The sequence below is a fragment of the Sus scrofa genome, chromosome 1 (genome assembly GCF_054392235.1).
Source record: "Sus scrofa isolate SSC_HxYL_T2T_F1_AM1 chromosome 1, Sscrofa_HxYL_maternal_Yorkshire_Landrace_v2.0, whole genome shotgun sequence".
In the NCBI taxonomy this organism is placed as follows: Eukaryota; Metazoa; Chordata; class Mammalia; order Artiodactyla; family Suidae; genus Sus; species Sus scrofa.
Genome location: NC_139383.1, coordinates 272,544,471 through 272,571,024, shown reverse-complemented (window position 1 = coordinate 272,571,024; position 26,554 = coordinate 272,544,471). Strand labels below are relative to the sequence as shown.

The 26,554-nt window shown below is 54.9% G+C and overlaps 1 protein-coding gene across 19 annotated transcripts in view; it reads right to left on the bottom strand.

Annotated features, from left to right (window-relative positions):
• DAB2IP (DAB2 interacting protein) overlaps positions 1 to 25,706 on the bottom strand; it is a 199,580-nt gene extending 173,874 nt beyond the window's left edge. For 8 of the 19 annotated variants that reach the window (XM_084994623.1, XM_084994674.1, XM_084994724.1 and 5 more), the window contains exon 1: positions 1,843 to 2,039. Coding sequence is in view for 9 of the 19 variants with exons in the window: in XM_084994495.1 (XP_084850621.1) it covers positions 3,134 to 3,236 (103 nt within the window). In the remaining 10 variants the exon portion in view is untranslated. Of the gene's footprint in view, positions 1 to 1,842; positions 2,040 to 3,133; positions 3,569 to 21,024; positions 21,224 to 25,358 lie in introns of those variants that run through there. The other 11 variants (XM_084994499.1, XM_084994515.1, XM_084994544.1 and 8 more) reach the window with 4 other exon arrangements.
• Between the last annotated feature and the right edge of the window lie 848 nt (positions 25,707 to 26,554).

Here is a 26,554-nt window from a genome sequence, read left to right as displayed (position 1 = left end):
CTTCAGGATGCACGGAAATAGTATGTGTAAAGCTCCCAGCACAGGACCCAGCATATAATAAACCCTCAATAAATGGTGCTCTGGTCATTGCCAGACTGAGTTCAGTGTGTTGAACGCCTCTGGGAAGGAACAGAATGCCAGGCACCAGGGGACCACAGTGAATAATTGAGTCAGTAAGAGATGCCTGAAGGGTTGTACTAGAACCAGTGGGTAGAAGTAACAGGCACACAGATTTCTACTCTAAACAGGAAGAATTTTTTAACAGACTAGAGTTGCCCAATCATGTAACCAGCTGCCTAGTGGGCTGCCACCAGAGGATCCCAGCAAAAAAGACAAGATGTTCACCAGGTGGAGATGTGGCTTCGGGGAAGGAAGAATGGGGATGGGGTGGCTGGATGAGCTTGAAGGTGACTTTGGTCAGGTTCAGCAGGTCAGCTTCTCTCCCTGTCATGCTGGTTAATTAGTGCACTTGCACTTCCCTGACATTTACAACCTTTACCTCCCAGCATCCAAAAGAGAAGGGAAGAAATCGGTGGTAGACAGAAGGCCTTCTATCTTCCGAATAATTCATGACAAGGAGGAGGAGGATGGATGGGGCTCTCTGAAATCCAGGGCCTATGAACCCACTGAAACCATATGCCTTGGAGGGCACATGCACCTGTGCACTTTTCTTAAAAGGGCTGGTTAACAGGGGCTGGTCCACACCAATTTTTCAGGAGAGAAAACTGAGGCACAAAGGGTCTGGGTCCCTCAGGCAGCAAGAAAGCCCAAGCTCCAGGATGCAGGCTGTTCTCTGAGCCAGATGCCTTCCATGCTTAACCTCACAAATGTCTCAGCACATTAGCCTGGGGTGGGAACTTTGAGCTCAGAGAGGTTAGGATACCTGCCCAAAGATACACAGCTAGTGAACAGCAGGGCTGGAGTTTGAACCCAGGTTCTCTGGGCTCCAAAGCTGGCGGTGTTTAGTATGGTTTTTAACTCTCGGGTGGACTGTCTGCTTTCGGTCAGGAAAACAGAAAGGTGTTTGGCTTTGACATTGAGGGGAAACAATGACAATCATTAAAAATGATGGTTCTCAGAGGTGACAAACTACCTATCTATCCACCCTCAATCAAAATTAAATTCAAATCAAAATTAAATTCAAATCAAAATTAATTTTCCACCTAAATAGCACAAGCGGGCAGGAGAGGAGGAGCGCAGTTTCCATACCACTCATATCAGACAGCTCGAAAGAATGGACCATTTAGAAACCAGAAAACCCCACAGTGATCGCATTGGAACCTAGACGGCTTTGGTTCCCATTCCCACTGGGCTTGCTCAAGATGTGTTTCTGGAGGGTAGGGTTCAAGGCAGCCTAGGAAGCAGAAAAGAGCTCTCACTTCAATAACTCCGCCCCCTGAAAATTGAGGCGTGGCTACCGGTAGAACAAAACAACACTCAAAACTTGACTACCTGGCTCTGGACAGAAAGCTCGACCCCCACGGTGAGCTGAGAAAGGTCTGAGGTTTGGGGAGACCACTAAGAAGCGTGGGGGTTGGGAGGCTGGAGGAACCCCCACGCCCACCCCCAGCCAACCTCCACCCGCTGCTGCCGCCCTCCGGTAACACGGTTCTGTCCCAAGGACCCAGCGGTCTAGGCAGGCGCACAGCAAGTTTAAAGGGTCAACGCACCAAGCAAAGACCCTCGCGGCGGAGGGGGCTGAGGATGGAAGAGAGTAAGGAAAGCAAAGTCGCCGCCCACTCCTCATCCAGGCACCACCGTACTTCGCATCTGGGCCCCAGGTTGGGACCCCTGCCAGCCCCCGGAGCCCCCTCACACCGACTAGGGGACTCTAGCTCTTACCTCTACCCACCCGGCGGGCCGCCAGGCGCTGCCATCCCAAAGGCACCGGAGCCCAAGCAGCACAGGGCCAGAGTCACGAGGTGGCGGGGGGTCGCGGGGCGCAGGAAAGTTTCCGTAGCGCCAGCCAGGCGGAGCGGGTCAAACAAGCAGCGGACCGGGCAGAAGCGCGCTCCGACCGGCTCCGTGCCTCTGTCTGCGCCGCGGCGCTCGGGCTCCCGGGCTCCCTGGCCACTCGGCCTTCCCGGCCCCGCCAATCGCCTGCCCCGCCACGCGCAGCTCCGCCCGCCCGGCCTGGACCGGGCGGAGGCGGGGAGGAGAGGGGCGGGAGCGCACCTGTTTGGCCAATGGACCCCACTACTACCTCCCAGCCCCGGCGGACTGGGCAGGGCCGATCTCCTCAGCTCGCGGCACACGCCCCCCGTCCCCACTTTGGCCCCGGATCCAGGCCAGGTCACAAGACCCCTCCCATCCCACATCACCCCCTGCCCCCCCATCTGGGCCGGGCCACACCCCCGCTCCGCTTCCCCGGGCTCAGCTAGCCTGCCGAGGCCCTCTGAGTGGTCGGATTTCGCTCTTTTCCGGGGCCCCAGGATCGCAAAGATAAAATCCCAGCTTTAGCCTGCGGGTACTGGACTGAGGAGTGGACTGCGACGCTGCCTTGCTCACCCCTCTTCTACTCAACACCCTCCTCCCCAGTGAGGATCTTCGCCCGTCCGCTGACCCTTTAAATTTTACTGTGCGCCTCGCCTCGATCTCTGCCCGCGGGGGCCGAGGGCTGATGCTAGGTTGCCAGCTCTGGGAGAGGACCTGGGTGGGGGTGGGGGTGGGGGGGTTGCAAGGACGGGAGATGGTGGGGGAGGGGTCACAAGGAAGGCACGTCCAGCACTTCCACCATCAAAAACTTTCCGACCCCCCATTCTGGGCCAACCTCTCCAGAATGCTTGTGATCCGTTTCAGTAGGTTCCCCAACTTCTCTTGTGGTCACAACCAAAATTAAAGCTGGACGATTTTATAGTCCCATTTTCCAGATGTGAAGACTGGGGCCAAAAGGAAGCAAATGCTTCTCAAACGTGGTGGTGAGGCTGCGACTTTTTGTCAAACCAAAGATGGTTTTGCAGAGAGCGCCTGGCTCTTCTCTCCAGCCCTGCCTGGGTTCGATACCTGGGTTCTCCTTCCCTCCAGCGCCATCCACCCACACTCCCGCCGGGGACCTGGGATAGGGAAGGAGAAAGCGGCGACAGCAAGTGCTTGGGAAGAGCGAGGGGCGCGCCCGCAGCCAGCCTGGTCTTACCTCGGCAGCAAAGCGTGTCCTCGCAGAACGCGCGGGCGGGAGGCCCCAGCAGCGGCAGGGAGGCCCAGGCAAGCGCGCGGGAGGCCACGCTGCCGGCTCCCATCCCGGACGGCCTCGGCCGCTCCTCGGCCCGAAGGCCTTCCACCCTCCGCGGCACCTGTGGGGACAGCGCTGTGCCCGCGGCCTCGGCCTCGAATTTGGGACCTGGGCCAGGCCCGGGGTGGGGAAGCGCCGGGCTCCCTGGGCTCCTGAGACTCGCAGCCCCGGCTCCCGGCAGGCGCAGGTCGCACTGGGCAGGGCGCTATTTTTAGCAAGAGCTGCTCTCCCAGTTGGACAGACAGAACCAGTTAATTCGACAGCTCAGGAAGGGCCTGCACCGGGAGCTCCCCGGAACGGCAGCCGCAGCTCTGCTGAAAGCTGATCCTTCGCATTCCTGCCTCGAGAGGCGGGAGGGCGGGAGGCTCTAATTCCTGGGGGAAGCTGGCGTCCTCTCTCAAGACAGCGCTGGGGCCCCACGTGCACGCCCAGGATACCGCTCTCTAAGTAGACTCTGAAACCCCACCGGTCTTCCTCCTGGCCACCCAGGTCCCAGACTTACCACAGAGTGCCCACTCTCCCTACTGATCTCCAGGACTGGAAAGAATTCCCCAGAAATGGGATCTGGGTGACAAAAACTAGCGCACACACACATCCCTTGGAAGCTACTTGCTGAGAGAAGGAAGGAAAAGTGACAATCCTGCACCAGATGAGCTGGAGGACCAGGTAGAGGTCTCCAGAGCCTGGGCAAAATGGGATTGATGGACAGCTTGGCTTTCCAATCCTATGGAAATCCTCTAAGAACCCCTAAAGCAGCACCTTCTGGCTGTGTGATCTTGGCAGATCATCTCACCTGTATGCCTCAATCTCTTTTTCTGCATGAGGGAGTCTTAGGAACCGAAGAGATAGAGTGTGGTGAAGCCTTTGTAAACAACACGTGACATGGATGTAATTCATGTAGTAAGTGATGAGAGGGAGACAGGGATGCATAAGACCTGGATCTGCCCTCAGGAAGCCACTAGCTCTTCCAATTCAAGGTGGCGGTGTTAAGGTCCATGTTAAGGTCCTAAGAAGATACAACTAGACCATAGGATAGTAGCCCAAGGATAGATAAATAGGCCAATGATCTATTTAGCAGCTGCAACAATAGACCCACACATCTATGAAAACTTCACATGCAGCAGAGATGGTGCTGCAGGTCACTGGGGAAATGGTGGGCTTTTTTTTTTTTTTTTTTTTTTTTTTTTGTCTTTTCAGGGCTGCATCCACGGCATATGGAGGTTCCCAGGCTAGGAGACGAATCAGAGCGACAGCTTCTGGCCTATGCCACAGCCACAGAAATGCGGGATGCAAGTTGCATCTGGGACCTACACCACAGCTCATGGCAACACCAGATCCTTAGCCCACTGAGCGAGCCCGGGGATCGAACCTGCATCCTTATGCATACTAGTTGGGTTTGTTAACCACTGAGCCATGATGGGAACTGCTGGGCTTTTCTATAATTGTACTTTTATGGAGCAATTGGATCTCTACGTCGGAAAAAAAATGAGATGGAACCCCTGCCTCACATGCCTATAACAAAATCAATTATAGGTGGATTAAAGACTTAAACACAAAAGCCTTTTAAGAAGGAAAAGTTTCGGAGTTCCCATTGTGGCTCAGCGGTTAACGAACCTGACTAGGAATGATGAGGTTGCAGGTTCAATCTCTGCCCTTGCTCAGTGGGTTAAGGATCTGGCGTTGCCGTGACCTGTGGTGTAGGTCACAGATGCGGCTCGAATCCCCCACGGCTGTGCACAGCTCCGATTAGACCCCTAGCCTGGGAACCTCCATATGCCATGGGTACGGCCCTAGAAAAGACAAAAAAAAAAAAAAAAGAAAAAGAAAAGAAAAGGGTTCTTAAAGACCCCAAAAGCACAAACCATCAAGAAAAAGATTAAATTTATCACTTAATACCTTAAATGTATCATTTAGTTAAAGGGCATAACTCCTGTTTATCCAAAGAAGACACTTGAAACACGATAGGCAAAGATCTCCTACAAATCAATTTTCAAAAGAAACAAGAGAAATCAGGACAAAAAAACATGAACAGGCAATTTGAAGAATGGGACATATGCATGTCTGATAAACATATCAAAAGAGATTGTCTCACTTTTTTTTTTTTTTTTGTCTTTTTGTCTTTTTGTCTTTTTGCTATTTCTTGGGCCGCTCCTGCGGCATATGGAGGTTCCCAGGCTAGGGGTCTAATCGGAGCTGTAGCCGCTGGCCTATGCCAGAGCCGCAGCAACGTGGGATCTGAGCCGCATCTGCAACCTACACCACAGCTCATGGCAATGCCGGATCGTTAACCCACTGAGCAAGGCCAGGGATCGAACCCGCAACTTCATGGTTCCTAGTTGGAATCGTTAACCACCGCGCCACGATGGGAACTCCTCAGTCTCACTCTTAATCAAGAAAATGCAAAATAAAACTGTGGGAAGGTGCCGCTTTACATCTGTGGGATTGGCAAAAAGTGATGGGGTGGCACGCAGAGAGTATTGATGAAAATGTGGAGCCCAGAGGACTCTCATACACTGCTGGGGGAGAGGAAATTGGGTACCACCACCCTGGAGGACAATCTGACAGCATTCTGAAAGGATGCGCACACCTCAGTGAGCCAGAGACTCGGCTTCTGGGGTAGATGTAGAGGCCATCTTGCTCATTGCAACCGTGTTCCTAGCAAAGAAGTAAAGGGGCCTCGATGTTCCTTAGCGGACAAAATGCATAAGCAAATTGTGGATAGGACAGTGAAAATCCACACTAGAGATTTTCTAGTACAGCAGTGGAAATAGAGATTCTTTATGAATCTTAAGGGCGGGGGATAGGGAGCAAGTTGCAGAAGATCAAGTTGTATGTCATCATTCATGTAGACTTCTAAAACATGCAAGACAAAATAATTCCAGATGATTGCTAGGAATGCATATATGTAGCGAAAGTATAAAGAAATTTCAAGGAATGATAAATACACCATTCGGGAAGTGTTTACCTCTTGAGGGGGAGAGGGACATGTGAAAGAAGGCGGGAAAGGGCTTCACCTAGATTAGTAAGGTCTTTCTTTCTCTTTTCTTTCTTTCTTTCTCTTTCTTTTCTTTCTTTCTTTCTTTCTTTCTTTCTTTCTTTCTTTCTTTCTTTCTTTCTTTCTTTCTTTCTTTCCTTTCTTTCTCCTTCCTTCCTTCTTTTCTTCCTTCCTTCCTTCCTTCTTTCCTTTCCTTCTTTCCTTCTTTCTTTCGCTGAAGGTCTCGTCTGCAACCTACACCACAGCTCGCAGCAACACCAGATCCTTAACCCACTGAACGAGCCCAGGGATCGAACCCCGGTCCTCATGGATACTGATCGTGTTGGTTACTACTGTGCCACCCTGGGAACTCTGTAAGGTTTTATTTCTTGACTTGGGGGAGAAGTACCTGGGTGTGTCTTTGACTTTTCAGAACATTTTTAAAGGTGCAGAGCAAGCACGGTGGTGTAAAAGATAGAGTCCACATAAAAATCCAGTCCAACTCTAAACTTCAGCTTCCTTATTTAAAGGATGCAGTTGTCATGTCTGTGAAGGGCTCGACATGAAGCCTGACTCATGGTGAGGTGCTCAGTAAATCTTAAGAACACAAATAGCCTGCTCCCCAGTTTCCACGGGGCCCTTCACATCCTCGTGCCAGCCAGCTGAGACTCTGCCACCCAAGCCCCACCATGCAGCCAGGTCTTCCAAACCCCCCACCTCTGACATGTCTTCAGAAACCGTTCACTCTTCCTGTCCCTTCCTCGCCATCTCTGTGGGTCCAAATCCAGCTCTGATATTTCAGCCCATGAGAAGGTCCTGCTAGGTCTTCATGACTCTCAAGCAGAGGGTTCCCATGGCACCGGCCCACCCCACTGTCCTTGTTTATCACATCGTGGATTGTGGCACCTGACAATGGGTCTATCTCTTCCCTGAGCTGACTGTGAGTTCCTCTGGGTCACTAACCTTGTCTGAGCCACCATGGCAGCCCCATCTGCATAGGGCCTGGCTTGGGGAAGGTTTGTTGAATGAATAAAGGGGATGATTGGACCCAAATACTCAGAAAAAAAGGGGTCATGCTGAACCCACAAAAGAGGTGCAGTCCCAATACACGTATTGCCTGCTTGGTCTTCACTGAGTGTTCTTAGAAGATAATGTGACCAGGGGGTCAGAGAGACTTGGGTTCAAATCTAGGCTGGGGAGTTCCCTTCATGGCTCAACAGTTAACAAACCCAACTAGGATTCAACAAACCCAACTCTCATACACTGCTGGGGAGAGGAAATTGGGTACCACCACCCTAAGGGACAATTTGACAGGATGCAGGTTCGACCCCTGGCCTTGCTCAGTGGGTTAAGGATCTGGCATTGCCATGAGCTGTGGTGTAGGTTGCAGATGCCGCTTGGATCCTGAGTTGCTGCGGCTGTGGCACAGGCTGGCAGATTATTTGACCCCTAGCCTGGGAACTTCCATATGCCACAAATGTGGCCCTAAAAAGCAAAACAAACAAACAAAACAAAACAAACAAAAACACTAGGCTAGGCTACTTGCCAGCTATGTGACCTAAGGCATGCTATGACATCCCTCTGAGCTCAGTTTCTGTGTCTCTAACACCAAGGTGTGACTGGGGCTTATTGCAAGAGGTTCTTGCAAGGATTTGGTGAGATAAATAGAGGCAAAATGCATGGCCCCATTTTTGGAACAGGTAGCAATTATGTGAATATTGGCCAAGAGGAAGATGTTTGCAAGGGAGGGTGGAAGGAACCCAACTGGGTTACTATGAAGGTGGGAAGCTGATTTAAAAATGCCAGAGGATGCACCTGGAGGCTGGCCAGAAGACAGAAGAGTCAGAAGTGTGCTCGGAGTCAGGGCTTCTCATGGTCCTTCCTCCTCTCCTTGGGTAAGGGGCTGCACCGCATTTCAGAAGCACAGACCCTTCTCCTTACCACCCCACATCCACTCAGGCCCCCTCCCATCTGTTTTCACACGTAGCCCAGGGAGCCCAATCTGGATCCATCTTTTCCTCACCAGCTTCCATCTGTGGGGGCGACAGAGCCTGTGGCACCTTCCCCGGAGACGCGTCTGAGACGCTTTACCAAATGCATCCTCCGCACATATGCAAAACCCACATATGTCCACTTGTTGGGACTCCCATCGAGGCAAAGTACAGGATGGCAAATCGCTTATAGTCCAGACCCTGGAAGATGAGTTGGCCGGTGTTACATGTTGTGCAAGCAAACAAATATATGAAGTCGACAAGGTTTTGTGGTCACTGGAAAAGAACAATACTGTGTGCTTTATGGGCTCGGATGAGATTTTCTGAACGAATGAGCTGATAGTCTTTGACCAGATCACATTAGACAATGTAATATTATCCTGGTGACAAGGTCCTTGGTGACCTTCCCGAGAAGGCTTGAGATGGCAGGTCTTAAGCTGGATGGGATTCCTCCCTCGCATGGCCATTTTCATGGGACAAAGAGCCCATGGTAGCTAACCCAGATCCCCCTTCCAGAATAAAGGATGCAACCCCCCTACCCAGGTGGGGTGCGGGAGCTGCTGCAAGATGACACTCAGTTGTCAGCCCTCGTGGGACGGGGCAGCAGGGTGGGGGGTCGGCTCACTGCTGCTAAAGTGAGCCACCACACTGGAGGTGACATCCCCTTCCCGGGGTGTCCTACAATCTGTGACAATCACCCAGGGACATAAAGTCCCAGCCCCTTGACACTACTCAGGACAACTCTGGAGGGACACCCCTGCTCTACAGCCCTCCCAGGCCCTACCTAGGTGGTGCTGAGACCTGCACTCAGACTGCACGGCAGCCCAAATTCTGCCTCCTGCCCTTCCCTGCCATGAGTGCTGAGCCCTCAAGCAGGCCCCAGAGGACCTCCTGCACCCTAATACATCCCAGAGCCTGCTTCCTGGGGACCCACTCTGTGCCTGGGAGCACTTGCTGCATGGCCTGTCTGGTGGGAACAACACAAGAGAAAGTGTGACTTTGAATCGGCCAGCGAGAGAGGTGAGCCCGACTCAAGGGAACAGACAAGGTTTCAGGAGCAGTGGAGAGGCCAGCTCATCCTGAGACAGAAGCAGAAGTTGAAGGCAATTTAGGGTGGGAAGCAGGATACAGAGTCATTGCCTTAACTTTTTTTCTCTCTCCGACGCAGCCAGAAGTAAGGTTGGCTGCTGAAAGATAGATATTAGAACATTGCATGAGAAAGTAATGACACTAGCACGTGATGAATGTTGCCATGGCAGTAGGAAAGAGTGTAGGGCCTCAAAGGATGGATAGGAGTTTGCCAGGCTGCCTGCCCAGTGGGGAAACTCATACCAGGAAGAGGAAATAGCTGGTGCCCAGAGCCCAGCTGGAGATGATGTGAGGGACTAGAGTAGGGTTGCCAGGTGAAATACAAGATAGCCGTTTAAATGTGAATTTCAAATAAACAATGAATAGTGTTAAGTCTAAGCATGTCCTGTGCTATGTCGGGGACATACTTATACTAAAAAAATTAGCTGTTATTGACCTCATCCCCTGCCAGCAGCCCACTAGAGGGTCCCCCATGCTGTGGCCCAGGTACTTCTCCGAGTCCATCTTATCCTTCCCTTGCTTAAACATCTGCAGAGGCTCCCCATTGCGCAAGCCCTCAGTTGGGCATTTGAGACCCTCTATTGTCTAAACTTTAGCCACTCTCCCATCCCTATCTCTCATCCTTGAACCCTGCTCCCTTTAATCTCCTGCCTCTGAGTCTTTGCTCAGCTCTTTCCTCTGCCTGCAGCGCCTCCCCGCTGGCTATGCTTCCAGGAAGCCCCCCAGGTCCCTCTGGGTGGATAGAAGTGGTTTCCTCCTCTGATTAGTAGCAGTAGCACCTTGGGCATGTCATTTTCATCTCTAAGTTTCCATTTCCTTGTCTTTATTTATTTACTTTTTTTGTCTTTTTGCCTTTTCTTTGGCCGCTCCTTCGGCATATGGAGGTTCCCAGGCTAGGGGTCTAATCGGAGCTGCAGCCACCGGCCTACACCAGAGCCACAGCAATGCGGGATCCGAGCCGCGTCTGCCACCCACACCACAGCTCATGGCAATGCCGGATCCTTAACCCACTGAGCAAGGCCAGGGATGGAACTCTCAACCTCGTGGTTCCTAGTCAGATTCGTTAACCACTGCGCCACGACGGGAACTCTCCATTTCCTTGTCTTTAAAATGGGGACAATACTGCCTCTCTTCGGTGGCTGATGGGACCAGAGACGTGTTCAGAAAACACCAGACACACTCTGGAATGTTGCCACTCCCCCCGCCAGTGCCTAGATCAGTGCCAGGCACCCAGTGGACACAAATGCCAAAATGAACTGACACAAAGGTCCTGAGCTTTCCCAATTTAACTTGCTTCTTGGAATTATCATGTCCACCAGTGGAACTCAGACAAAGTCAATTTCTGATATGAAGATGATCTGAAGAGATGAATAATGAAACCACTGCCATCTGACTGCATAACGGGTTTCTCTCTCAGTCAACAGGGAGCCAAACCAGCTCCCCAGGAAGGCTGCCTTTAAGGACCAAGCATGACGCCCAGTGTCTTGGGCTCGGAGGAGGGAATATCCACCACACGTTTCTCTCTGAAGCCCTCCCAGTCCCAGATCACGGAAGGTGATTTCTTATAACTATTAGCATAATTGCCCGACTGCAACGCTACAGAGAAGCGATTAGATGAGCCTGTGATTTTTGCACAGTTATTTGTCGCGAGTAAGTCACCTGAAGTTCATCTGCCATCAGGATTCATGGCTGCAGTCTGTAATCGTAGGGAATTATTTTGCTAATAACAGAGGCTCCTTGATCTAATTTAGTTTTAATGCCGGGAGGTGCCCTCCCAGAATAATCAGCTCCAGGGCAATTCCAATTTCCAGGTTTGTTACACATTCTGGAGAGAAGATTCAATTCAAGGAGCCTGAAGTTACTTCTTTATCACCCAAAGTCATCTGGGGCGAAACGCAATCCTACCTCTGTGTGCTTGCAGAAAAATGCAGGGAGAGGCTGAAGGATAGGGAGCTGAGTAGGGGGTTCCCAGCCAAGAGAAACCGCTGGAAGACGTCACTAATGAGTAGGGACGGGGTTAAGTTAGGGCCACAAGACCTCCCCTGGGAGAAGCCTAAGTTTCCTTGCATTCATTCATTATCTCATTCATTCTTTTATTCCTCTTCCAGAGTCTCTTCTCTGCAAGACCTAGTCTCTGCGGTTATTTGAGTACAAATATTGATAACAATCCCTTAGGCAGCCCTGTTCTAGGTGCTTTATGTGTAGTAACTCATCACACCCTGTGAGGCAGGTGGGTGCCACTATTATCTCCATTTTATGGATGGGAAAGCTGAGGCAGAGAAGAAACTTGCCTCAGGTCATCCAGCAGGTAAGGGGGATAGCTGGGGTTTGAACCATAGGCCATGAACTTCCTTTAGTTCACATACAAGGAAGAACCTGAGGCGTTCCTGTTGTGTTAGCGAACCCGACTGGCATCCATGAGGATGCAGGTTCGATCCCTGGCCTCACTCAGTGGGTTAAGGATCCAGCATTGCCATGGGCTGCGGTGTAGGTTGCAGACACGGCCTGGATCCTGCATGGATGTGGCTCTGGCGTAGGTCAGCGTCTACAGCTCCGATTGGACCCCTAGCCTGGGAACCTCCGTATGCCGCAGGTGCGGCCCTAAAAAGACGAAAAGACCATAAATACATAAATAAATAAATAAAGGAAGGAAGGAAAGAAGGAAGAATCTGAGCCCGCCAGGAATTGTTCAACCTTACTCTATGCTCTCATTTACCCCTCACAACAGCTCTGGCACAGAGGTGTTGTTAGTCCCATTTTATTGAGGAAGAAACCGAGTCCCAAGAGGGGGTTGAGCTGGCCAAGGACAACAGAATGAGTAAGAGGAGGAGTTGGGGCTTAAACCCTGAGATTCTGATTCTGTACACACTGTGAGTCTGGCTAAAGCCGGGACATCACGCAGTGTCTTTGTGCAGCTCCAGAAGCAAGCCGGGGAGAATGTAATTAAATGACAGCCACCCAGCTCAGCTCTTTCCACTTTGGGGCCATTCCTCTTCCCCATCCCCCTCTCCTTGCTCCAGAAACCGAGTATCCTTTGGTTTTACTGTCATTCCATGTTACCAAACAAAGCTAACTTCCAGATTCCTATTCATTCACTCATCTGTTTATACTTTCAGCAGAGGGCTGTGTGGTTCAGCAGAAGGGCCAGGAAGACGACATGGCTCTGCAACTCGATTCTGCGCCTTCGTCGTCTTATCTGTTTGAGAAGGAGGTGGGTTCTCTGTAAAGTGATGGGCCACAGAACCCGCCTTTCTTTTTTCTTTTCTTTCCTTCCAGCCTCCTCTCTTTCTCTCCCTTTCTTTCCCTCCCTCCCTCCCTTTCCTTCTTTCACCATGCCCAAGACATATGGAAGCTCCTAGGCTAAGGATCGAACCCATGCCACAGCAGTGACCCAAACTGCTGCAGTGACAATGCCAGATCCTTAACCCGCTGCACCATAAGAGAACTCCAAATCCTTATTTCAAATGAAAAACTTCAGGCAAGCTGCAAGTTTACGTCCAGGTGAAAGCGGGCTGCTCTGGGCAGAGCTGTGTTGGGGGCAGTGGGGCATCTCCTCTGACACAGTGGGGAAACCACTGGCCTGAACAGAGTGTCTTAGCCCTTGAGGTTCTTGGAGTCAAGGAATCTGGGATCTCCTGATGCCCGGTGCTGGGTGGGCAGCAAAATGCCCTCCTGACAGCTCCCCCCTGCCCCTGCAGAACACGTCTCCTGCCTTATTGGTGGCATCAGGGCCAAATCTGAGAGGGACCTATCCACCAGGCCAGGCTGTGCCCAGGCTCCCGTCCCAGGAGGCGGGCCTTTCTGGGAGTCTCAGTACAGAGAAATGCTCCCTGCTTCTCCCCGCAGGCCTGTGGGGTCAGTCTGTCCTGGCACATCAGCTAGAAGGACAGGCTCCCCCTCTCACCCCAACTCTGCCCATTTATTTTCTCTCTTCTCTTTTCCTTTTCTAAAAACATAGTTTGTATCCCTCCCCCACTCCCTCCTTCCTTCAACAAATGCTCCCTAGTCACCAGCTGGCTTGTTCTAGGCCTGAGGCTTCAGGCGGAATGAGCTGACTTCACACTCACAGAGACAGCTGCATCCTGGAGTGACTGGTGCTCCTGGGGCTGGGAAGGCTTCCTGGAGGCAGTGGTGACCAAAGGGGCACTGACGCATGAATAGGAGTTAGTCCGGTTTGGGGGCTATGGCAGGTGGGAGGAGACATTCTAGGCTCGGAGGAGAGGTGGAGCTGGGAACTGTGGCAGGTGGGGTGAGATAAGGGTCCCTGAAGGGCTGGCCAAGGGCTTTGGACTTGATCTCGAGGGTCATGGGGAGTCAGTGGAGAGTTGAAGCAGGCCAGAGAGGGAGGCCAGACATGCACTTTAGAAACTCATCTGGCTGCGCACAGTTAGGGGTGGGGGGACCATGAAATGGGGCTTCCCTTCCCCTTTTGCCTCCCCTCCCCCACCCTCCCCCCCAACACTCCCCACAGCCCTGATTCCCTCTGAGTCACAACATGTGGAGAGGAGGGCGGAGAGGCTTTGGGCTGCCAACTGTTCCCACCCTGGTCTGGCCCCCAGCCAGGAGGGCAGCCCTTGACCTCTTCACCCCCAGGATCAAGGGTCAGGATGAGTTCAAATCTCCATTCCCCACTGCCTGTGAGGCTTTGATTTCAGGGCCTCCGAAAAGGGCCTGTTTGTGAACAGGAACTCAGGCAGGTTAGCTTCCCTGCACCTCCTTCCAGCACCTTCTCTCCAAACCCTGACTCTGATAAGCCCCGGCCCCGCCTAGCAGCCCCTTTCGGCCCTGGATCACTGCCTCTCCTCCGCGCAGAGGTGGGGGAGGGGGCGGTTCCATCCCCAAACACAAGCTCTTTTGTTCCACCACTCAGCTCAGCCCTCAGCCCTGCATCGCACTGATGGAGGTTTTCCTGGCACTCAGGGAGCCCCAGGTCAGCTGAAGGATGAGGGGTTGGGGACAGAGGCTGGAGGACAGATTTCTGGCTACAGCTTTGACCTTGTCCCTCCCCTCCTTGGTTCAAATCCCCTTCCTTGGCTCCTGCTTACTCTGGGACGGTAAACCTTTTTTTTTTTTTTTTTTTTTTTTTTTTTTTTGCTTTTTAGGGCAGCACCTGGGGCTCATGGAAGTTTCCAGGCCAGGGAAGCTGCAGCTGCCGGACTGCACTGCAGCCTCGGCCACACAGGATCTGAGCCGTGTCTGCGACCCACACCACAGCTCAAGAAAACACTAGATCCTTAACCCGCTGAGTGAGGCCAGGGATCAAACTCACATCCTCATGGATATTAGTCAGGTTCGTAACCACCGAGCCACAACGGGAATTCCCTGGGAAAGTGATTCTTAGTCGGGTGCAATTTTATCCCAAAGGAAACATTTTGCAGCATCTGGAAACATTTTTGGTTAGGCTGGGGGTTGGGGGCAGTTAAGATACTGGCATCTAGTGGGCAGAGGCTGGGGATGCTGCTAAACACCCTCCAGTGACAGCTGGGTCCCCACAACGGAATTATCCAGCTCCAAGTGGCAACAGAGCCAAGGCTGAGACACCCCACCTGAGGGTACAGCCCCCTCACCCTGTGTCCTCAGCCGCTACAAAGTCAGTCACCCCCAAGCCTCAGGCTGGGAAGCCCCAGACACTCGTTCCCACTCTGCACCCTTGCTCTGGCTGTTTCCCTGGCTGGAGTGCCCTCCACCCCCCAGAAGTCATCCCTGACTCCCTGATACCAACTGCTCCCTTCCCTGATCTGCGCTGCCAGCTTTGGCCCTCAGGTGAGCAGAGGCCCCAGGCCCCTCCCGCAGGACTAGGCACTTGGAGCAACCACCGCAGAATCACAGGAACGCCACGTGGGATGCATACTGGCTTTGGAGCCAGCAGGACCAGGGTTCAAATCCTGCTCTACCACTTCTGAGCATTTGGCCAGGGGCAGATCGCCACATGTCTCTGTGACTCAGTTTCCTCCTCTGTGAGGTGGGGACAGGCCTTCTAGAGAGAGTTCTGTGAGCTGTGCCTTCTCCCTCCCCTACCCTCATTCCCTGTCTGCCTGATTCGTCTCGTCCCCATCCCTCCATCCCCCCCACCTCTGGCCAATCGCAGGTGGTGAACCTTCTACTCTTGGGGCCAAGAAGAGGAGAATGAGAGCGGCCCTCCTACTTCTCCCTAGAAACTGAGCTTTGCCCTGAGCTGCTGAGGACCCTGGAGAAAGACCTTGGACACCAGAGGTGAGGCAGGCCTGGGTGGGCTGCGGTGGCTCAGGGGCGCTGCTGCCCTCTTGGCTCCCCGCCTTCTTGGCCTCCGCCTCCATGCGCTGATCTCAGCTTTCCAGCCCCCTTCTGTCTGGGCTGAGCTTCTGCTGCTGTCAGGTGAGCTGGCTCCTGGGGGCAGCTTCCAACATCTTTAATACCACCCCTCCCCCTCCATCCCCATGTTGCATGGGTCAGAGGAGCCCTTTCCAGTTTGCGTGGGGTCATTCATTCCACAGACGTCAGCAAAAAGTGAGGCTCAGAAACAGGCTGACAATCCCTCCTGCCCGACACCCATATGAGACGGGGCTGCCCCCCGACCCCCAGGCCTGAGTGGGGAGCAGAGGAGGATGAGGGGTGTTGTTAGAGAGTCCCCTGGTCTGGGGTGGGGACTGCAGGCAGAGGGTGAGACAGGAGGCCCAGTGGGGGCTGGGAACTGGGGGGAGGGGTGGGTGGAGTGTGAACCAGGCAGGGGTGGGGGAGATGGGGACTGAAGGTGTGAGGACGTGGTGGGGGGAGGGGGCTGAGGGGGAGGGAGTCGTGGTTGGTCTTGGTTAGAAGAGGAGGACGAGGAGCCCGCTGAATGAGGCTACAACTGAATGAGGAGGGGAAGCTTGGCAGGAGGGGGCGGGGCGGGGGGTGGGCCGAGCAGGAGGGAGGCAGAGAGACCCAGAGGGAAACAGAGATACTGTGGCACTGTCCATCTCCAAGCTGTCAGAGGCCCAGGCTAGGAGAAGAGCCCCAGAAAATGGGGCACAGCCACCCCAGGAAAGATTAAAAGGTCTCGGAGCGGGCACCTTCCTGGGCACCCTGGCTTCCAGGCCATGGAGTTGGCACAGCCACCTGGTCAAGGACAGTCTCACAGGAGAGAAGGGTCTCTACTGTGCCTTTCCTGGGAGGGGGCAGGGGTGGGGTGGGGGCGCACAGATACCAGGTCCTAGGAGGGAAAGCAGGGATAAACAGCCCCACTCCTGAGTCAGACCCTGAACTTGGCAACCTGGGCTTCGGGAGGCCAGACCCCACCCCCCACACCCCCTCCTTCCCTCCAGACCTGTCTGGCTGCCTTCTGGTTCAACCTCACTCTGTGTTCCAGGTCTGCTCCCTCCACTGCCACGGCTCAAAGCTGCGACCTGGAGTTCCCGTCGTGGCGCAGTGGTTAACAAATCCGACTAGGAACCATGAGGTTGCGGGTTCAGTCCCTGCCCTTGCTCAGTGGGTTAACGATCCGGCATTGCTGTGAGCTGTGGTCGGATCCTGCGTTGCTGTGGCTCTGGCGTAGGCCAGTGGCTACAGCTCCGATTCGACCCCTAGCCTGGGAACCTCCATATGCCGTAGGAGCGGCCCAAGAAATAGCAAAAAAAAAAAAAAAAAAAAAAAAAAAAAAAAAAAAAAAAAGCTGCGACCTGCCCTCGTTCTCAATGCTTAATGTTCAACCATTAGGAGAGGTGGGGAAGGCCATTTCTCTGAGACTTGGGTCAAGGGAGAGAGAGACCTGGGCAGAGGTGGGGTCGGGGCCGGAGGACAGTCACCCCAGCCATTTCAGGATCTATGGCCCCCAGAGCTGGCTTTTCTGGCACAACCCCCCTCCCCTTGTTCTGAGGCTAATGCTGGGGTACCCCAGGTAGGAGGGTGGGACCCTCACATCCCCACAAGCTCTCTCACGGGCTTTTGCAGGCACAGGCAGCCGAGACAGAACCACCCCCGCAGGCCTTCCATCCTACAGGGGAGGTGCTCGTGCCCTCAACACGCGTTCGTGTGCGTGCGCACACAGGCACAGAGACACACTGGGATGTAGGTCACCGGCTGGAGAGCCTGGGGCTGGGCTTGTGAGGACCCAGCCATCCAGGCAGCCACGTCCAGATTGGACAGAAGTACACCCCTCCCTGAGCCTGCCTCTCCCCGCTGCCCGCCTGTGTCAGTCTGACCAGAAGCCTCTCTAGGCTGCGCTTGGTTTTTGCCAGAGTCCCACTGGCAGAGACTGCAGAACCTGACCCCGGCCAGGGCATTTGCTCTGTGGGTGTGGACCCTGGCTGGTGGCAACGTAGAGCCTACAAGAGATAGAGGGGTGTCGCCCCACCATGAGGACCTCCAAGGTGTAGCGCGTGGGATGTCCTAGGACTAGAGGTGGGAGCAATCGAGAGGGTCCAGTCAAGGAGAGAACAGAGCAGCCTCAGCCTGGCTGATCAGGGCTGGCTTCCTGGGGGAGGTGGCCTTGGCGGGGGAGGTGCATGAAGGTTTCAAAAAGCCTAGGAAAGGGAGTGATACTGGCGGGGAAGGCCTCAGACACTCCCATCCTCCACTCTGCAATCGGGGCCTCTCTGGAGGTCACATCTGGAAGGACCATCCCAGACTCTTCAACAGAAAACCCCTGGATGGCCCTGTTGGCCCTTCGGACACAGCAAGTCCAGAATATCAATCCCCTTCCAGCCCAGAATCTGCTCTTCCACCCACATCCCTCTCTCAGTGTGGACACTGGCCTGCCTGCCACGCAGACCAGCAACCAGGTCACCCTGACCTCACCTCACCCCACTCCCTCAGCCTCCACCTGTTCAGTCTGGTGCATAGAGCAGCTCTCAGCCCCAAGGTGAAGACCAGCAAGGAAGACAATGCACTGGATCCACCGGCATGTGGCAGGATAGCAGGAGACCCAGGGTGCCTGGGAGCTCAAAGGAGGTAGTCAGGGAAGGCTTCCTGGAGGAGGTGACACCCAAGCTGAGACCTCAGGATGAACAGGAGTGGCCAGGTTGGGAGAGGAGCAGCGGGGGGAGCTGAGATGGGGAAGTGGTCCAGGCAGGGCGAATAGCAAGTGCAGAGGTGAGAGAAGGGAGGGAGGGGGGCACATCCAAGGCAGAGATTAATGGATCACAATGGAGTGGAGTGAACCAAAGGGCGTGCTGGAGCCAAGGACGGAGGTGTCAGCCAGGGGTCAGATGGTGGATGACCTTGATGCTGTGGCAATGAGTTCAGACTCTCTCCTGCTGCAAGGGGGCACCCTGGGGGACCTTAAGATGCCTGTGAGTGGCCCTTTGGCTGCACATAGAGGATGAATTTGGGGGACGGGTGGAGACAGGGATCTCCAGGTGGGAGTGAGGCAGCTGCCTAGGCGTCCAAGGTGGGCCATGGCCTCAGAGGGAGGCTGGGAGGTTGGAGAGTCAGGGCAGAGCTCAGGACCACTCAGGATGCAGAATGGACCTTGAATGGTTCTGCTTACTCCTCTCTCAGGGCCTATCTTCCCCTCCTCTAATGAGGGATGGACAGGAAGACCCCCAAGTCCCCTCTCCCTTGGGCCTCCTCACTCTTGGGGTCATTTTCTATTTTCTCCAGTCTGCCCAGCCTTCTGAGGTGTCTCTTGGGGGGAACCCCAGCTGGGAGGGGCATAACTCTAATTTCCAGAGGAAGGAATGGGCTGGCCAGTGAGAACAAAGGACTGGACTCAAGCACCCAGCAATCAGCTCAGGGAGGCCAGCCAGTGAGATGGTGCTGGGCCCCATGAGAAGGGCCCACTGGCCTTCTTGGTATAAGGTGGGGGTTGGGGGGGAGGCACACCAGCAGTCCAGGAGCCTGGGTGTAATTTAGGCCCCATCATCATAGGACTGAGGCTCAGACTAGTGACCTCACCTTCTTGGGCCTCAGTTTCTTCATCTATAAAATGGGGATTCACTTGTGCCAGGAAATACATCAGGTAGTAGGAAAGCTGCCGGGAACCTGGCCCCACTATTAAGCCATTCAGCAAAGATTTGCTACTCGGTCCTGTGAGGCAGCCACCCTCCAGACCAATATGAGAAGGAATGATCTAGGGGGCCACTACTGTGGTCCCCACTCCCCTAATGAGGAAGTCGGGGCTCAGAGAGTCACATGCTCCGGATCCCAGTGGGGAGGTGCAGCAGGATGCAAGCCCAGGCCTGGGCATAAGGATGGGAGCAAAGTGTCTTTGCTTCCTAAACACCAGGAACTCCTGTGTCAGCTGCTCCCTCCTGCTCGCACCAAAAGCCCCTCTCTTTAGGGGACACTTACTCCTCCCCCGGAGCCCTCTCTGGCTCTGCCTGGCCCAGCTCCAGCCACAGGGACTGCCCTGCCCCCATCCCCAGGCCTCACCCCCTGGCCTTGTGCAGCCAGCTGCTCAGGCTTGGGAGCATCAGCGACTTAAGCCCCTCCCTGTCCGGCCTCATTGTTCTTCTTTATTGACTCTTTTTCCTGATTTCGCCTCTTCCCAGAGTCCCATGGGGCAAGAAGTGGGGCTCCACCACTGGTCCACTGGCCCAGCTGGGGAAGGTCAGAGGGCCCGGCGAGGCCAGTCAGCAGGAAGGATTGTGGACTGGCGGCCAGGATACCCAGGGGAAGCCCAGAGTGGTGGGCAGAAGTCTGGGAGTCCTGGGTTTGAATCATGGGCACCCCACTAGGTGCCCTTCTAAGCCTTGGGCCCTTCTAAGTCTCAATTGTCTCATCTGAGCAGTGGGGCTGTTCCTGCCTCTGGGAGGAGCCAGTGACTCCACGGGGAACACTTAACACAAGGCCGGGCACATAGTAAGAGCTCAGTAAGTGGGGTCCCCGCTCTGCCTCTCTGGCCCAATTCCTTCACCTGTGAAAGGACCTCGGGTTGAGGGTGTGGCTTCTCCTGTTCCTTCTGTCCCCTGAGGCCCAGCCAGCTGGTCCAGGCAGGGCCCTAGAGCAACATGGAAAGAATCTGGATTTAGCCTCCCTTCCCCCTCCCAGGTAGGCAAGGCTGCTGTCATTAGCTCGGTTTCACAGGCAGAGAAACTGAGGTTTGCTGTTGAGTTAGCCAAGTGGCAGAGCCAGGACGAGGTCACAGGCTCTTGTTCTTGAGAGGTACAGCAGGCTTGAACAGCATCCATCCTCCCTGATCCAGCCACACGGACACACAGCAAAGGGCCTGGGGGCCACTGGTTCAAAGCATGGGCTCTGGGGTGAGGCAAACCGACAGGATTCTCGGCTCTGCCATTCACTCACTGTGTGACTTTGGGTAAGTCACTCAGCCTCTCTGAACTTGTTTCCTCATCTCAAACAGGAGGATGAGAACAGCCGCCTCACCGGGTGGGGGAAAGGGGAAGCCAGATGATGCATGTAAAGCACGTGGCTGGCCACATAGCTGCTGTTTTATGGTTATTTTCCACTTGCAACCAGCGGAGGCAAACCGCTTATGACATCTTCAAATTCCCCCTCTCACGAGGGAAGGGCCAGGGCGTGGTGACATCAGGCCCGCTGACAACTTCCAGCCCAAAATAGCCCTCTCTTTAGACTGACCCTCCTGTTACAGCAGCTTCTGCACTCGCTGTCCCCAGGTGAGCTGACAAGCTCAGCGGTGCCTCCTGCCCCATCGAGTTCGGCCTCTGAACGGTTCCAACAAATGCTCCTAGGGAGACAGAATTTTAGGTGGCAGCTTTGGCACACGGCTGGCTCTCAGAAGGTGCAACCAAACCAAGCCCCTGGGCTCAGTAGCCACCTGGGTTAAATCACTGACCTCGCCGGAAGGTCTCGATGTCACTTACCTTCCTGGAGCCTCAGTTTCCTCATCTGGAAAATGGAGCCATGACAGCAGCCTACCAGGTTTGTTGTGAAGATTCAAGTAGGCAATGAACATGAAGGACCTTGCCCAGGGCCTGGCCTGCAGAAGGGACTCAATAAATACCACTAGTTGTTATACCTGCAGCACCTGGAAGTTTACAAAATCACCTCCATCTGCCTCCCTACAGGGCCCCCAGCTGGAGCCAATGTCCCTTGCTGCTTATCAAGAAACTGAAGGTTCTGAGCTGCCTGTGCCGCTCCCAGAATTTCCAAAGCAACCAGCCCCTTCCAGAGCTTTTATCCTGGCCCAGCTCCCTCGTCTACGAATCATGAACTCCCCCCAACAGGTGTCCAGCCTCCCATGGTTTCATCGCATCGCTCCTCTGAGACCCCAGCCGACCCCTGCAGGCAAGGCAGGGCTGAGTCTGCCCATTTATTGGACAAAGAAGCTGAGTCTGAGCGAGGAGTGGGGATGTGGTCCAGGCCGCTGGATGGCAGAGGGAGCCCGGATGAGGCTCAGGCCACAGAGAGGGAAAAGGGTGCCAAGTGCTGAGTCGGATTTAGAATCTTAGATGGCCAGAGCTGGAACATTCGGGCGTGTGGAGTGCAGTGGCCTCAGCGGACAGCTAAGGATATAGAAGCCCAGAGGGGAGAAGGTTGCCCGAGGGCTCAGGGCAAGTTAAGGGCAGGATCTGGCTGGTGCCACTCGCCATGCACTCATTCACTCATTCATTCATCCAGTGAATGTGTATTGAGTCTCTTCTCAGGGCCAGAGGCTGGCAGGACCTGGAGATATGGCAGCAAATAAGACAGAGCCCCTGCCTTCTAGGATCTCATAGTCTTGAGTGGGAGTCAGGTCAGGGACGGGGGATCCTCTTGTCCCCTTCCTCACAATCGCAGGCACACAGGAAGGAGGTGCTTCTCCGGGCTGGACTTTCCATGCAGCTCTGAAGGGCACAGTCAGATCTTGTCTGGCCTTCACCCCAATCTATACAGAGGAAAACTGAGGCCCCTTCAGGAAGAGCTCTGCTAGGGTTAGGGCACAGTCTCCAAACTCCCTCCTCCTTGCCTTTCTGCCCCTGATGGCTGTCCCTGTGTTTGCCCCTCCCCCAGCTGTGGTCTGAGCCCTCACCAGCCTGGCTTGTAGGGACCCCCCCCCCGCCACTAAGGGGCACTGCTCAGCCCTGTCTGCTAAGATGCCCTGAATGTGGCTGAGGCCTCCAGAACATAAGTGTCAGCGGCTGGGGACCTGGCCAAACTCCTTCCAGCCCCTGAGCATCTGGTAAATGGAATCAGCTCAGGCTATGCACCCGGTGGAAGGGAGTCTTGCTCTGCTTAAAGTGGGGAAGGGGCCCAGAGCTCCCCCCCCACAGCTGTGCTTCTCCCAGCCCTGTCCCCACTGAGGCTTTGGAGCCCCCTAAGGAGCTCAGCTCACCAACCCCTGACCAGAAGCATCACCCTCCCTGGCAGCGTCAGAAAACCCTCCGCAGTTTTTCCTGCTGCTGTGCTTTTGCACGCGCTTTTTCTCCCCTCCTGGAAGGGCCTTTCCTCACATCCTTGGCTGGACCAACCGAATTGTTCACTTCACGATTCGCAAGGATTTCTTGGACACTTACTACAGGCCAGGCAGAGAGCTACGCCCTGGGGATAACAGCTGCCAGGGAGCTTAGAGAACAGTGCGGGGTGCGGAGGTTAAACACATGCACAGATGACCTCGAGTGGCGCAACCAGCAACAGGTCCTATAAAAGGAAAAGAGAGACTAGGAGAGGGGGAATCTAATTTGATGGCCTGGGGGAGCATGATCTAAAGTAGGCTCCTCTGAGGGAGTGGCTTTCTGTGGCGCCTGAGAGGAGGAGAAGAAGGAATTAGCTCAGTGAAGAGCAAGAGGAAGAGCATTCCAGGCAAAGGGAACAGCATGTGCAAAGGCCCTGGGGTGATAACTAGTTTGGTGAGTGTGAGGAAGATCAGATGAGTATGGCTGGAGCCTACAGAGTGAGAGGGTGAGGGCAGAAGCGTCGGATCATGGAGGGAGGCACAAGAGGCCAACCTTAGTGAAGGGACCTTGTGGGTAACAGGGAGAGGGAAGGGTCCAAGAGAAAGAACCAGAAAAAAGAGAATGAGAAATAGATGGGAAAAAATCAGAAGAGCAGCCTATCCTGGAAGCCAAGTGAAGAAATCATTTCACATAAGAGAGAGCAATCTGCTTCTTCAGTGGAGTAGTCGCCTCCTCCAGGAAGCCTTCCTGGGTTCCATACCTGGCATTAGAGGTTCCACAGGGCCTTGGCCTTCCCCATCAGAGGGCTTACCTCACTCCCAGACCAGCCTGGGAATGTCACAAAGGCAGAGACAAGGTCTGACTTGTCTCTCCAACCCCCAAACTTAGTCTGGGATGTGAAAATAGTATTTGTTAGATAAATAAAGGTAGGACCTGTGCTCAGAAAGGAAGTGACTCTGAGGCCACAGTTTGCCCTTACTGCCCTGGCAGAATGACCCCTTCAGCTTTGGCACTCCAAGGCTGAGGCTAGACATCTCTTGGCTGGACCTGGGACCACTGCCAAGGGCAGCCTGGGCTCCCCTCCAGTCCTGCCTGCTCCTTTCTTGTCCCTTTGCCTCTTCATCTCAGATCCCAGGCATCTCCCTTCCTGACCAGCTTCAGGTCAAGACCAGCCACAGGTGAAGAGAGGGAGCTGGCTGTGGGTGGCCCTTCAGTGAGAGCACCATCAGCCTCCATTTCCAGGACCCCAGGCTCACCCAGCCCCTAGGCTGTCACTTGCAAACCCAGAGGACAGCAGGTTGGGGCTGTGGGCTCACAAGATGCCACCGGGTTCCAGGTGGGGAGATGGAGCCCCGAGGGATATGGAGCCTTGCCTGGCTATGGGCTGGTCCCCAGGCAAGGGTCTGGGCCCTCCATGGGTAGCATCCAAGTGTCCCTGGGCCAAGCTCCAGGTGGACACATCTAGAGACAGGCAGGTCTGTCACACAAGCCCAGACTGTCTGCCCCACCTCCCCTGAGGACTCTTCACTCCAAATGCAGCCTCCTCTGTACCATTTGTCTGTCCCCCATTGGAGGCTGGGAGCTCTTCCACAGCCAGGGCCTCCGTCTCCCTCTCCCCCTCCCTCTCATTCTTGCCTCCCTCCATTCACCAAACACAAACTGTTTCTTGGGTTTGAGTTCTTTATTCCTGCACCCCTGACCCTGCTACAGAGCCTGGCACGTGATGGGGGGGGGTCACTCAATGTGTGTCCACTGGCCACCCACCTGCCCAAAGATGCCAGGCCTGCAGGCAGGGCTGTGCCAAACTCCCCTGAGGGGTTCAGCTCCAAACTGTGGCAAAGGGCCCCTCTCCCTGGAAAGAGCCGAGGCCGGCAGGAGGGAGGGAGTTTGGCCTTGAGTCTGTGCCTGGCAGCCAGGCCTGGCTGGGGGTGGGAGTGCAGGGGTCCAGAGGGAGAAGAATGGTTTTCTTGGCCCACAATTTTGGGGACCCGGCAAGGCCCCGACCTCAGCTAGCCCTCCTCTCTGAGGCCAACAGGGCCCTCTCCCTACCGAGCCCTCAAACCTGCTGTCCCCCAGTTGCCCCTCAGTCCCTCATCCACCCTTCTGCCCTCCTCCTCCTCTCCCTCACACACGGTGGAGGCAGCCAGAGGGCCGGGGCATCCTAGCCAAAGGTGCACAGCCTGGCCAGGCTGAGCAATCGGTCTTAGTTCTCTGCACCCCTGGAGCCCCCAAGTCCAGCCATGGTGGAGCCACTTGGAGACTTAAAAGTCTAACGGGGGTCTGTCCCAAGCAACTTTCCCCCAACAAGCTGCCCAGGGTTAGCAAGGAGACTGCGGCAGGGGGGAAGCTCCCCGGTGGCAGCCCCCTGGGGCCCTGCAAATCAGGGAGGGCTTTCAGCCTGGCTTTAATTACAGGCTGCGTTCTGTTGCCTGGTCCATCTATATTTATCTGCAGGATCTCACTAATTAAATTCCCCACAGCACCGGCAGGGCCTGGGGACAGCGAATGAGGCAGACAGGCAGGGGGGCTGCAAACTTCCTTCCTTTCCTTCTCGGCCAAGAGCAAAACAGAAGCCAAAACTCCTTCTCCCTCCCCTCCACCCTGCCAAGGTCCAAGTTCAAGGGGTTGCCCAAGACCCCCACTCCGGGGACCCTTTGGTTCTGTGCCCGGTAATCCCGGGCGCCCCCGACCCACAGGTCCCAAGACCAGGCAGTGCCCAGCTTCCTCCCCCCTTCAACTCGGATTCCTGCAGCAAACAGAAAAGTCTGCCTGAGCAGCAACTGAATCCCCAACTCTTGCCACTTTGCCGGCGCCTGTCTTACCGAAGGAGTCGTCTTGGTCCAGGAGGGAGTCGGGCTCCATGGCGTATGGGCCCCCAGCCCCTGGCCCCACCTGATTTATGAACCGAGGCTGTCTCCATGAGCGGCTGGGTTTCTCCTTTTGTATTCCATCTGGCGGCTTTTCCAACTAGATGACTGGGTATTCCTGCAAGCAGGCCCCTTTCCAGCCCTCGCCTTCATACAGTACATTTAAAGTAGCAGTAACCTCTTTTTCCTCCCCCCGCAGCCTGGCTGGAAACATTAGAAGGGACCGAGGCAGCTAGATGTCTAAAATAGGAAGACGCCGGGGACGACTGGCCTGGCTGCCCGCGACGCTGGCTGCGGGGATCTGGCCCGGCTGTGCAGATGGAAAAGCTAGGAGGTAAAGCTGAGCCTGAGCCGAGCATCTGGAAGCTGGCTCTGGGGCCCTGGGGGTCTGTGGGAACTGGGGGGAGGGGGGAGGCTGACCCACCCGTGGGAGGGGCTGGGGGTCCACTCTGCTCACCACCAAGCGCCTAAACCCCAGGGGCTTCTCCCAGGCCCTGCTGGAACCTCCCACTCAAATCTGTTCTACAGACATTTCCTGCAGTGTGGGGGATGCAGAAATTGACTCATCCATCCATTCAGTCAGACACAAAATTTTTTTCTTTGAGCATCTACTCCGCGCCAGACACCATGCCAGGTGCTGGGTGCAGCGGGGAGCAAGTCACAGCGTCGCTGGAGCTCACGGCTAAACGGGTCAGTGCAATGCAGTGTGTGTGGTAAGGGCTGCCAGGGCATAGAGAAGGGCTGCCTCCCGTGGATGGGGGAGGTGGTCAGGGAAGCCTTCCTGGAAGAGTGGGCACTTAGGCTGGGGCTTTATGGATGAGTAGGAGTTGACCAGGTGAAGAAGGAGGGAACGATGGGGAGGGTGTGCCAGGTGGAAGGAATGCCCTGTGCAGAAACCTCGAATTGAGAGGGTACTTGGGGGTGTTCAGTGCCCCCCCCCAATAAGTTCCAGGTAGTTGGGGCAGCAGTGGAGGCAGAAGTGGTGCAGAGACTGGAACCCTATAAACACAGGGGAGGGTCAGGCACGGGCTCATGGGGATGGTCCAGGGAGTGACACATGCTGGGGCATCCTTTAGAAAGGCATCTCTGGCTACTGTGAAAGAGGGAGGACCTGGGGCAGGACAGGACTGTGAAGGCTGTCAAGTCCCCAA